The 14057-nt window shown below is 33.4% G+C and overlaps 1 protein-coding gene across 1 annotated transcript; it reads left to right on the top strand.

Moving 5' to 3' along the window:
- Nucleotides 1-8353: 8353 nt before the first annotated feature.
- On the top strand, nucleotides 8354-13820 carry LOC111086813. The gene is made up of 2 exons (XM_022391212.1): nucleotides 8354-8598; nucleotides 13026-13820. The coding sequence occupies exons 1-2, from the start codon at nucleotides 8532-8534 to the stop codon at nucleotides 13619-13621; spliced, it is 663 nt and encodes a 220-aa protein (XP_022246920.1). The 5' UTR covers nucleotides 8354-8531; the 3' UTR covers nucleotides 13622-13820.
- The last annotated feature ends 237 nt before the right edge of the window (nucleotides 13821-14057 follow it).

Consider the following 14057-nt stretch of genomic DNA (forward strand, 5'->3'; position numbering starts at 1 on the left):
GCCAGTCGACAAAAACTGTTGTCCCATATGCCATCATAATATATGGAAGGTGTTGATACCAGTAAGTGTGGTCGGGATTCACATTCCTTGCAATCACACACTGGAATGTCTGATTAACATATTCATTTAAACCATTAAATGGAAGCTGATATGGCAAAGTGTGTCTTCGTCATGTTCAGAATCTTACATAATTCTTCAAACAACTGGATATTGAAGGAAGCTCATTTATGCATGTGGAAGTCTTAGATGTACTGAATCATAAAGTAACTGATCACATCTATCATAAACTGATTCCTTTTGGATAACAGACACCGTGTTAATACCATCCCCAACATATCAACGAAATTTAAGCCAGAAATTAGGTTTCACATGTTTATAGTAGTACTTGAAACACCATGATGTCTGCCAATCTTTATACTTTGAAAAGTCCCACGTATTTCAAAGATTGTGCACCATCTCAACTGATTTATAGCAATGGTATGGAACCCATTTTGCACTTTTAACTGTTCATCCAATGCCAAAGGCCCTGTAGATATGCATTGCTTGTACCAATCTATGAAGGTCCTGCTTCATCTTACTGCACGAAAAGTAGTGCTTAAGCTTGATATGGGTCCTTTAGTTGTTCTTCCTAAAACTTCTGAATAATCATTCATCACTGCTACTGCAATGGCTTTAACTAATATATACATATAGTGCCTGGATCCAGAAATTCAATGAATGGGCAAGGGCTCACTGGTTGTTGAGAAAATTTGTCAGCATTTCTGTGCTGCTGACCTAGTTGATCATATGCAATGAAATTGCACTCTTACAGCATTGTATCCAACATGCAATTATAGCTTCCAAACTTTTGAAGTTCATCCGCCATTTCAGTGACACATAGCTTACTGCAATGTACAATTAGTGTTGAATAAACACCAGAATTGTTAGGAGTTCCTTTTTGCTGTACAGTGTCAGAGTTCAAAAGCTGATATAATATTGTTTGTGTATTATATATAATCAAATACGCTATGTCACCCTGTACCTATGATAATACTTCTCCAATTCTACTACGATATGGCTCCAGGAAAAGTTTAAAATCTTGCTGGAGAAGAAAGTGAACACAAGAGACTTAACTAAAATTTTCATATTCTTTAATCTCAGTTTCACCTCTCCTACTGCTTCTTCCCCTGTACTGCTGCACATTCTCAGGAAGGGGTATTTTATGATCACACTACACTAAATGTAACAATGAAAACGAAGAAGTATGTTCAACTTAAAACTCCACAATAACAAATCCTTGGTCATGACACCAAAATGTTAAGTTTTAAGTTAGTGTGTTGTATTTTCAGGTAAAACAAAGGAGCAAGTTAAAATTACCGTAAAAACAGAAGAAATTATAGGAGAAGTTCTAAATAGTAAACAAATCGAAAAGACCAATGAACCCAAGAAGCCAGACACAAATGGTTTAAAACAAGTAACAAAAGTACAGTCTTTATTGATTGCAATACAACAAAGTGTGAGTAGGATTCTTCCCTTAACACTTACAAGTTCTCAACTTGACAATTTCCATGTAGTAACATTTTTGTAATAGAAGAAAGAGCTGCCGAAGCTTAGGCAATTTTTCTCTATTGACGAAAAAGGAAGTATGTCTGGTCAAACTATGTTAAACTGACACTAACTCGATGATTCAGCTGAACCATTTATATTACTTATGCACACGTCAGTGGAAAGTAACTCTTACCTATTTTATCCATCTAGGATAATTCTCTGTGGTCCAGCCTACACATTTAAACGTTTTAGTTTGATCTCAGCTGGTTGCCAGAGAAATGAAGATACAGGTGTGTAGGCAGACTTCTGCTGTGGTAATTAGTCTGTTAGCTTGAGTAATGGAAGTTAAAGTTGACTACGTTCTATTCACAATGTCATTAACTAAACACAAAAATACAATGAAGTTTTAATCTTTTGACCTGAATATATATTGAATAAAACATATCCATGAAACAGTCATGAATAAAAAAAATCTAATTATCACCGTTGTGGAAGTTAAGATTATTCATTTTCTGTTAAAGTAAAAACATAAGAGGGGATTCTGGTTGAAGCAACGTATGTTTTGAAAGGTGTATTATAGATCTTGAAATATGAAGGCTGAATCAAATTCAGTTTAAACTTGAACAGATGAATGATGACTAACCCCTTCATACGTAAAGTTCGTTCGTCAACAGCAGTGTTTACAATGACGAAGTTAATAGTAACTTAAGTACATTCATAATCACGATTAAGGTGGTCAAAGATTCAGTGTCTACTAATCTACAGAGTATGGACATTTGACAAATTGTTGAATTGCAGGAAATACAGGTAAGTCATGCAGAAAAAGAGAGTGCCTAAATGTAGGAATACTCTCTTTGTATCACAGAAAACTACTTATATTAAGCGAAGTTAATGTTTAAGCAAATTTTGAAAACAAACTTGAAAATAAACAGTTTGATGCAACCTTTAACTGTAAGGGTGTAAACTTTAATAAGGTCAGTCCTATTACTCACACTGTTGACCAGAGAATTTAAAACAGCATTGCTGTAAAAAATGTCACGTCTTGATGAAAGGAGATTCGACATTTTAAAGGCTCTTCTCGTTAACATACTAATTAAGTTTCAGTTGAAGATAAATGGAATAAAATTGTAAAAAATTTAGTTAGCGGAGGATAGTAATCTACGTTTAATTATTTCCCGAAATTAACAATTTATATATCACAAAATGGCAGCACAGAATTATTTTGTTCTTGAACTTTGAACTTAATTCTTTGATTTTGATTTCTTATTTTATGGAGCAAATTAATCATCTAGCTTACTTTGGTACAGAAGTTGTTTGAATTTGCTAAAACATTGTGTAAAAATTGTTCTCATGAAAACACAAAAATAATTTTGCTAAGATAATTTTGAATTCGTGATCGCTTCATTAGCTTGAAAACAAAAAAGTGAGAATGCTTAAGAGCTAGCTGTAATTAATTCTTCTTTAGTTTCACCATCAACTATCTTAATGTATGAAAATAAGATTGTACTCAAATTAATAGCTTGGTATAGATAGATAGATATATAAAAGTCTATATAAAAATTAGGTAATAAAATTCTCTAACACATATAGAACATTCAAAGCTATCTTTTTGCTGACATTTTTATTAACTTAGGGCTTGAAAAATTCATCATTAAAAATAGCTAATCTGTAGTTGCTAGTTCCTATATTAGAAATTATAAGTTTAGCTGAAAAATCGGGTTTCTAGAGTTCAGGCAAACTGTATAGGGCACGAGTTGGACCTGTGTTAGAGCTCTGGATTCCGGGCTCGAATCTGTGCGATACCACAAAATATTTCAAATACTTTAAGATGTGGGCCAATCATTTAGCGCGAATGGTGGATGGTAGGATGGTGCTGACTGGCTGCCTTCTCTCTGGTCAGTAGTTCGAAATTAGGGACTACAACAGGTAGCCTTAGTAACTTTGCTATAAATACAAGACACAAATACAATTGGTTTAATTATTTTGGCTTGTTTTGAATTTCTAGAAAAGCTACACGATGGCTATCTGTGCTAGCCGTCCCTAATATAGCAGTGAAAGACTAGAGGGAAGGCAGGTAGTCATCACTACCCACAGCCAACTCTTGGGTTACTTTTTTATCAACGAATAGTGGGATTGACTGTCACATTATAACGCACCAACGGGTGAAAGGGTGAGCATGTTTAGTGGGACGGGGCTTAATTTAGTTATAAACGCGTTCAAAATAATATAGTTTTTAATTTTGTGAGGTAGGATTTTTCAATTCTGACTCTTCCAAACGATGGTGAGTCATATTAACATAATATCTAATTCAAAATAACTACATTGTTACCTTTGACTGTTTAAAAAAACTAAAATTTTTAGTGAACTTAAATGTTTTAAGACTGTATAATATATTATTCTATAGAAAAATTATATCGACCATTTTTGAAATAATATAATTAAAAACTACTTAGATCTAAGCTGCAATTATCTTTAGTCCAAACTCGTAAAGGCTTTAAATTTATAGCAGATTCACAAATAAACCAAATATAAAAAGAATAACCCAATTTAAAAGAAGCAACAGAAGAACCATGATATCGGAATGAAACCTTTTTTTTCTTTACAGTTCATAACAATAAAATATATGTATCACGCTAAAAAGGTGTTAGAGTGATGTTGTTTTTTATATTTAACTTCTGAAACTTTTCTAGACGGACTTTAACATCAAACCTCATTATTTTGAAATTCAAATATAATAAGTCTAGAATTAACAACTTCTATCTTTAATTTTTCGAGTACTCGTTGAAAAGAATATGAAAAAACCTTAGAATTGAATAATTTTCTTAAAAATTCAACATTATATACAAATTGCCTTCATCTTTAAACAATATTGACCACCAAATCTTTCTTTAACAGTAAATCTTAATAACATATTTAGATTTTAATTTATTTTTCCCACCATTTATCAAGTCATAGATCTAATGTTTAGTTTTAATTACAATTAGAGTTACTGTGAGTTGAAATGAAGTACAAGTACAGAATTAACATTGGATGAATATAACATTGATCTAATGTTAGAGTGAGCTTAACACAAGACTTGTCTCAGAGTTAAACCAACTGGACTCTAGCTATGTGCAACATTTGTTTTTGAGTCCAAAAGGCCGCTTATGACCAATGGGGTACCTTAAATGCTGATGAATCATCGGTGATTCTCCAGCAGATTTAGCTGGTAGCGCCCATCTCCGCTCCAGGTAGCTGACCCTAATTTAGCAGTGAAAGAGTAGGGGAAGCAGCTAGTCAACACCACCTACTACAAACTATTTCGCCTACTCTTTACCTTTAAGAAGCTCACAAAAACCAACCTTTTGAAGTTAGTATTACAATATAAACGTTGCTATGCAACAGATAATATTCCTCATATATGAACAGATGCCTTTATCAAATCACTCACATTTTAAAAGGCATTGAATCATCGTCCTACAAAACATTATTGGAAATTTCACAAAGAAGGATTTAGCTAAAATATTTGTCTATAAAACTGAACTACCGCTACCCACATCGTAAGAGAAATGTTGGATAAATGCTGTCTAATTTGCAGCTGGTACACAGGAAGATTTTGAAGCTGGTCAGAACATCTTGGCAATAGCTTTAGATTTTGAAGATGTCTACAATACAGTCAGTTACCCATTCTTACTGACAAAATACTCTGTACAAACAACGGTATAACAATGTATAAGATAGCTCATATATACACTGTGTAAAATGAGTAAGATTGATAACATCTGCACCAACTATCAGAAGATGCATCCTGAAGCTTGGAAACTGGTAATCAGATTAAATTAATATCAGTATCAATGTGCCCCAAGGATCATCACTCTCACCTGTTCTCTTCAACATCTAAACCACGAATACAGCCCATTTTGACAGTTAAATACCAAGTGCTAATCTCTGCTTAAGCTCTTAAAAAACTTAACAGAAACCAAAATGCAAACATCTCTTAGCAGGGTGAGCAAGTGGTGTAATAACACAGAAACAGCCATCAATCCTTCAAAAGCACAGTCATGTTCTGCACATTCAGAAACAGACATGCTGATGAGGACAAACCATTATCATTTCTTTTGCGTGCACTGCCATTTCTATGAAAAAAACAAACAAACAAAAAACAACAACATAAACACTGAAGTTTTGTTTGTTTTAACTTAAAGCTACATAAAAGGCTACCTGTGTTTTATCCACCATGAAGAATCGAATCCCGGATTTTATTATTGGAACACCCTGAAATACCTGAGCGTAACTTTTTACAGATAGCTAAATTTCATTATGATAATCAGAGTTACCAAAGGCATTAATGTAACGAGAGTTGCAGGAGAAAATAGAGATGAAGGATGTCACTTCCTTGTGCTTTTACAAAGTTTTCAGTTCAGTTCTTTATTAGTTACTTAATGAAGGTACATATGAGTGCTGTGCAGCTAGATAAGATTGAAAAGATACAAAATACCTGTTTAAGACTAGTCACAGAGATATATCAGCCAACCTCATCAAGGCCCTATTACACTTAAAAAGCCTCAGCAGCATCATAGAGCACCATCAGTGCTTAAATGCAATTTTTTTTTTACTGGGGCTAGGGCCTTGCAGTAAAAAAAAAGACCATGCATTACATCAACAAGCCACTACTATTTTCAATCAGAATATTCTTCCTCCACAATGACCCCACACACATCAACAAAGCAAAAAACTGCATAACAGGTACCTCAGTCATGGGTAAATAGGCACCATATAGCTACTAACACGATAATTGGTTACCACCTGATGTCAGGTACTCCCATGTTGGATAAACGTTTATCTGGTGCCACTGGAATTTGTAGTAATTATTACGAACAGAAAAGGTAGATGCTGGGCAACACCCCTTTAAAAACGATGATGAACATGTGCAATCACTCAGTATTATGGCTATGGATGGTTTCTACATTACAGAAAGTGAGAGAACGGGATGGGCATTTATCATCTTGCAGAGCAACAACATCCTGCATAAGGCTGTTGGAGCATTCAGAATTCCTACAAGCAGCACATGGATGGAGCTGGAATCCATAAAGTAAGTTTTCTTCTGGATTCTTGATAACAATGAATTGAAACAGACAGTGCCACCAATATTATATTTGTGACTTATTAGCAAACAGTACTGCTTAAAATAATGTGTGTATGATCCCCAGGTGGATAGCAGAAAGCAAAGCAAGTATGTGGTAAAGCCATCACCGGGGTATATGTGCTAGGCCATGCATGATTAAAGCTAAAGGGAAAAGTTGACCAGATCGCACAAGAAGCTCCTATATTAAATCTATTATAATTCTATTTGCAGGACATTGACTTCCTCTGCATAAGCTCATGTCCTTTAATAATTAAACAAGTTCAAACAGGATGCAACCATGACGAATCACAAATAGCATAACTAACTGGTACAAACTACTTCCAGCCAGTTTTTTAATGCTGATGTAAAGGTCCTCTCTGACACATTCGATGTTGATATACAATAAATCAAAAAGAACTCTCCATGATTCTCGAAATAGTTTAATTTAAAGTCATATGCCATGTCAAATTCTTGTTTTTGACTAAGTTATTCAGTAATTATTAAAATTGATATCAGCTCAAAAATGGTGGTCAAGGAAGTACAAAAGGAAACCACCTGACTTGGAGGAAACGCAGTTTTCTGTTCCGTTAGTGTTATTTGAATTCAAGCTAGTTTCACTCTAACGTACACAAAAATGTGCGGTACTTACGTTGAAAGTAAATGTTTTAAGGTCCAATTTTGCTATGTTCTTTTTCTGTATTCAAGAGTACTGGCTAATTGAAAAGATTGATTGATGAGAAGATACATAAACCAAATCTAATTCGGATCTGTTGTACTGCTGTAGGAACTAAGTATAGCTGACGGAAAGGGATTGATACCAAACGATTAAAGGGCAATCTTAATTTATTGAGGTAAAAGGGTTGTATGATTATCCCATATAATTGTTTAGAATGCCCTTAGAGATAACATGATGAAATATATTAGACATATTGGATGAAATCAAAATGATCACGTGTATCTCGTGAGTGATTTATAGATTATTGTATGAAATAATCATATACTAAAAGTAATTGGTTATTCCTGCACTATGAATATAAATATTTGTCACACTACTTAAGGTACTGTTAAGTAAAATATTTTATAAGTAATTAGAAACTGCTGTAACAGCTTATGAATATAATAACTTATAAATAACTTGAACTGTCAGCACTCATAAATGTCAGGAAAGTGATTCATATCTTTCTTTCTGTTTGGTCATTTGAAGTGGGTCTTCGCAAAAAATCAGTGACAGTAAAAGGCATAGAAAAGTGATGCATGGAATGGAAGAAAAAGAATAAACCTGCCAAAGTCCAAAGCACAAAGCCACTGAGCATTGCTGTCTCTATATACTGTGGGTGGTATTAAATCCTACTCCTATATAGTACATATTTCAATACTGCAATAAAAGTCTTAAATTTTGCTACAGTTTTAATTACGAATTCGACAAAGGCTGTTTAATTCATCTGTAACATTATCCCCCCGGGTGTTAATTTCTGTAAATCACTTTTATGCTCCTCGATTCTTAGAATACAGATCAACAGCTAATGTGGAGTCGAAGACGTTGTAAGTATTACTTGTTCTGATCTTATAACTTTTACTTTACGAGATGTCGATGTTTGGACGTCCCGTGGGAATAAAGCAGTTATATATTCAACAAGAGCTAGATAAATCATAGTGTCGACAAGTACTTCCTTCTCAATCTTCAATAAGGATGTTTACATCATGTGACTGCAATGTATACGCTCTTTCACATGATTCAGACTAAATAACGTTGTTATGCTGGTAACAGTACAAGCAGATTGAAAAGTTAAAAAGTCTTTCTTTTTGCAAAGGAATAACGCATTCAATCTAACTGGACTTACGAGCTACATCAGGTCCACATCAGATCATACTGCAAGATACGATATACCAATCAGCAATCATGATCTTTATTCCAGTTTCTACGTTCCTCTGTTGTTTTTTCACACTTGGTGGATCTCACAACACTGGTAAGCTTGTTTTTTTTAAAGCTACTTTCTTTTTTTTTGCTATCATCACTTCCTGAATAATTGGAAATTGTATAAATGGATATCACTGTAGCATAAAAAATGTGAAAGACGTATAGTAATTAAAAAGTACTTTCAAATGCATAACCTAAGTAACAAATTCCTATTACTCTGGCTGTTTCTATGGAAATGATTAATTTCACAATACATATTACTTTCTACGGTATGTTTTTTACATCTTACTTTAAAAGTCTAAAATGTTCTTTGTGCCCTTTTCTTATACATATCTTTTTTCTGAAAATAAGATTTTTGAAATGACCTCAATAGCCGAAAACATTAGCAAGACATATAGTATTAGTATTAATATTTTAAGTCAATTTACAAGTTTACAAGTACACAAAAATCAGTTAAATTGAAAAATTGAAAGATTGGACGAATGTAGGGGTTATATCAAAGTCATTAATTTAAAATCACTACCATGACAAGCCAACAGAGCACTTTACAATTACCATTAAACACAGTTTCTCTAACTATCAGAATGAAGATAATAATAAAACAGTAGACATTCACTACTAGACAATTTTTAAATTATATGAAGAAAGATGATGATTATATAATCGTCAACATCTCCTATTAGATACAATTGTTCAAACCAACAGAAGGAAATTTATCATACAACAGCTGCCATTCACTACTAGACACACTTTTTAAGCCAACAGAAGGAAGATGACCATTCATACAACAGTTGACATTTACTACTAGACACAGATGCCTTGAAAGATAGTGTCTGGTAGTAAATGTCGAATAATGTATGATCATCATCCTTCTGTTGGCTTGAAAACCAGAAGGAAAATGATCATACAAACAACAGTTGACATTTACTACTAGACACTATCTTTCAAGGCAACAGAAGGAAAATGATCATACAAACAACAGTCGACATTCACTACCAGACATAATGTTTAAGCCAACGGAAAGAATATAATCAAACAACAGTCGACACTCATTACTAGACACAATTTAAAGCAACAGAAGGATGATGATCATACAAACAACTGTTGACAATGACTACTAGATTCAATTTTTTAAACCGACAGAAAGAAGATGATTCTACAACAGTCAACATTCACCACTAGGCACAATTTATAACCAACAGAAGGTTTGTTTATTTGTAGCAATGCATAAAGCTACACAATGCGCTATCTGTGATGTACCCACCTCAGGTATCGAAATCCGTATTTTAGCGTTATGAGCCTTCGTACTTACCGCTATGCCACTTTGAAACCATCAGAAGGAAGATGACCCTATAGCAGTCGACATTCACTACTAGACACAATCCTTCAAACCATCAGAAAGAAGATGATCAGACAACTTTCGACATTCACTAGACGCAATTTGTCAAAACATCACAAGAAAAAATGTCATATAAGAGCTTAATGACTTTGATAGCCGCAATTTCTACGCATTTAGAAGATAATATAATGAGTGACGATCGGCTGTGAACTTCAAATACGATATTCATATCATTTATAGGGAAAAAGACATGTAATAGTTATTTTAATGATCAAATATTATTTCTTTAGATTAAAAGACTAAATGATTTACAGGTTAATGTATATCAGCCTACAATTAGCATTAGATCTACTCTTTTTTTGGATTTTTTTATATTTTATATTGTTTTTTTTTCAAGTTTTTTTTGTGTAAAATGACCTAATTTGTTAACATTATGAAATCCGTAGAGTATTTTGATTTTTGGTTGATTTTTTAAAAATATCGACTTTATTATGTAAGAAACACTTCTAGATATATTCGAAGGTCTTGCAAGTTGAAAGAGGATTCGCCTAGTTATTGTAAACCATTGTTATTATATTTTTCACGCTATAAGGTGTAAATTGAACATAACAAGTCACTCATAAATTGTAGCAATTTTTCCATTTTTTTCAGACAAAATATTTTAAATGTGGGTTCTTTTGCTTTCACCAAGTGTTATTTTTCTTTTTAAAATTGGTTGTCATGGCGTGTTGGTTGGGGTGCTCAACTCCAAATTTGAGAGTCATGGGTTCGAATCCCATTACCGAAAACAAACTCGTCCTCTAAGCAGTGGAAGTGTTATACTGAGATAGTCAGTTCCACTATTCGATTAGACTAATTCAAGTAAGTCTAATCTATCACTTATAAATTACGTACGGCTGGTACAGGAAGCTCACGGTTAGTTTTGGGCGAAATCCAACAAAAACAAATATTTTACAAAGTTTTGTTACATGAAACATCATATTCTATACAGTATATAGTGATTTAACTGTCGTTATAAAAAGTTATTTAAAACAATTGAACAAGTAAAGCGACGATTTTTGTTTTCTCCAATACTTTTGTAGCTACTAAAGAAATGGCTAACTAGTTATAGAAGTGTGACATTTAAAAAAAAGTGATTTTCATCAGTAAGCAAGAGTATTATGGATCAAGAAGAACAATATGTGGTTATATATTTTAAACTCCTGAGTGAAGCCATAAACGGGCCTTCTAAACGCTCATAATTTAATCCATATTTTAAACTCCTGAGTGAAGCCGTAAACGGGCCTTCTAAACGCTCACCATTTAATCCATATTTTAAACTCCTGAGTGAAGCCATAAACGGGCCTTCTAAACGCTCATAATTTAATCCATATTTTAAACTCCTGAGTGAAGCCATAAACGGGCCTTCTAAACGCTCACAATTTAATCCAAGTTCATTCAAATGATTTGTGTAAAGTTATCCTTCTCTAAGGAACGTGGATGTGTGCTTTTTTTACTAATTACATAAATTGTTTAGACCTTTAGAGTAAAGACAATGGTTGTTTATTAAAAAGATCTTAAGACAATCTGAATGATTTTAATGAATATTGAGCGAACATATCGAAAGTTAATGTCTTTTCTTTAAATGTTATCTTAAAAGGAAATTAATATCTAGAAAAAGTTTTTAAAGTTGTAACGAAGTTGTGTAAATAAAGTAGACGTTACGCTTCAGTGATTTTCATGAAATAATAAAAACAAAAAGAGTGTTGTTGTTAACTGATAAATTTTGCTTACTCTGTGTGTTTTTAATTAAAAAATCCAAGGAGTATTAGTGGCAAAGCAAGTGATATGAAACTTTTCATATAAGATAAGACAAAGTTGCACATTTGGCTATTAGCGCTGTACGAACCGCAGAGATCGAGCCCCGAATTTTAGTTTCATAAGCCCTCAAGCTTACCACTGAGCTATCAGGGGAAAATGAAAGTGCAGTTACAATAAAAAAAAGTTGTACTTAAAGACTGATGAGTTCTGGTATTGAACGAAAGGCTTATTGGGCAATAACTTGTGGGAGACGAAAGATAGATCTGAAATGCTATTTTTATGCATCTCTGATTTCGATCCGCATTGGACAATTTAAGAGGAATATGGATAAAAAAAAACACCTGCAGTTAACTTGTTTTTATGAAAAATTTAGGCCAATTGGTTTTCCAATATTTCACCAGCTTTTGGTATTTAAGCCGTAACTTTTAAAGGCTGAGATGTATTAGTAGTTGTGAATAAAGAAATTTCTTTTTAACTTTAGTTGCTGGATTGAAGAAGAAAAGGAGAATGATTTCTTGAAAAAAAATACGCATCTTGTGTTAAAGCGATGTGTGTTAAGTACTTTAATACTCATACGTAGAGGCCGCATGGCCAGGTGGTTAGGGCGCTCGAGGGTCGCGGGTTCGAATCCCTGTCACACCAAACATGCTCGCCCTTTCAGCCGTGGAGGCGTTATAATGTGACGGTCAATCCCACTATTCGTTGGTAAAATAGTAGCCCAAGAGTTGGTTGTGGGTGGTTATGACTAGATGCCTTCCTTCTAGTCTTACACTGCTAAATTAGGGACGGCTAGTGCAGATAACCCTCGTGTAGCTTTGCGCAAAATTCTGAAACAAACTCATACGTAGTCTTATTTAGATCAAATGGGTTTTAATAGTTTCGTTGATTTCACGTCAGCGTACCAAAGCGTTCAAAGTGTACTACTTCAAACAAGTTAGACATATTAATTAACAAAATAAATAATCTGTGTTCTTTAATTTACATTATCTCTTACACAACCTATTAGACTCTGGATTTTATCTGTAAACAGTCAGATGATTTTACATATTAAAAAAAAAATTTAACTTCAAATAATGGTGAACTATTTGTTTTGTAAATATGTTACTTTACGAATTGCTATTCTAAGTAATCGTATTATAAGTTGTTGAACTAATGCTTTTTAAACATTATGAAGAATTTATTTTGAACATTAACGTAGTAATTGAAATTAAATAACGAAGAATAGATACAATAACCTCTCAAGTTAGTTAATTAGTTAATATAATACAAAACAACCATTTTGATATATAGTAATGCACATAATTTAATTTAGACTATTTTTTGGCTTTTTTTTACAGATCCTCTCGTTGGAAATGCCAACAATTTTATAGACATACTGATTGCAAACATCAAAGGAGAGCTTGCTGATAATCTTAACCCTTACCATTTACCGGAGAAATCTATCAACTTTGAGCAAGAAATTTTCCAGTTGCCTTTGCGAGGACAAGCCAGCCTATACGATGGACATCTGATAGGGTTGAATACTTTACACAGAGCTGGTGATTGCACTATCCTGAAGAATGGTAACACCGTGAACATTACAGTCAGCTTAGGAATGGGGGTCATGATAGGCTCCTACAAGGGTTCGGTAACTTTTATGGGTCGCGGACCTAGAGTTGACATTATTGGCAGACTAGGTTATGCTTCTGTTAAAATGGACGTTATCCATGATTCTCTTTTGGGTGAAAATCGTTTACAGGCTTTTAACTTAGAACAACTAAACGGCCTAACGATCAATATTAAAGGCCTTGGTCCACTAAGTTTTGTCGTGAATAAATTGTCCTCAGCTATCCTCACTCTCTTTGAAGGATTGGTTAAAGATGTCGTAGAATGGACGTTGAAGCCCATAGTCGAAACCAAAGTTAGGAATTATGATTTATCTTTCTTGGATTGAGTTATTTACTATCAGAATAATAAATTAGTTATGCATTTTTATCGTTAACTCAAATAGTTGTATTGGAATAACTCAATTTCATATGAGATAGATATTATGTGAGTGATCCTAGTATTATGAAGCAGTTTGTGAGTACGACACTTTAAATTGTATATGTTTTTTATTGAATCTCGAATAAAACATTCATATTTCCCCCAAAGTGTAATTTTATAGTTCACAAATAGCTTTATATCATATGATAATTTCTTTTAACTGCTTGTTAGTCTGGGTATTCATTTATCGTATGCTAACTTGAAAAACTTAATTTTTCTTGAATAAGTCACATTTACCACTTCGTATAGTCATAATTCAAAATTCAAAATTTCTAGAAAAATTTGTCTTTTACAACTAGTATCGCCTACGTATGGATTAGACAACAAATATATTTAACTAACAA

The sequence above is a fragment of the Limulus polyphemus genome, unplaced genomic scaffold (genome assembly GCF_000517525.1).
Source record: "Limulus polyphemus unplaced genomic scaffold, Limulus_polyphemus-2.1.2 Scaffold1454, whole genome shotgun sequence".
Classification (NCBI taxonomy): Eukaryota; Metazoa; Arthropoda; class Merostomata; order Xiphosura; family Limulidae; genus Limulus; species Limulus polyphemus.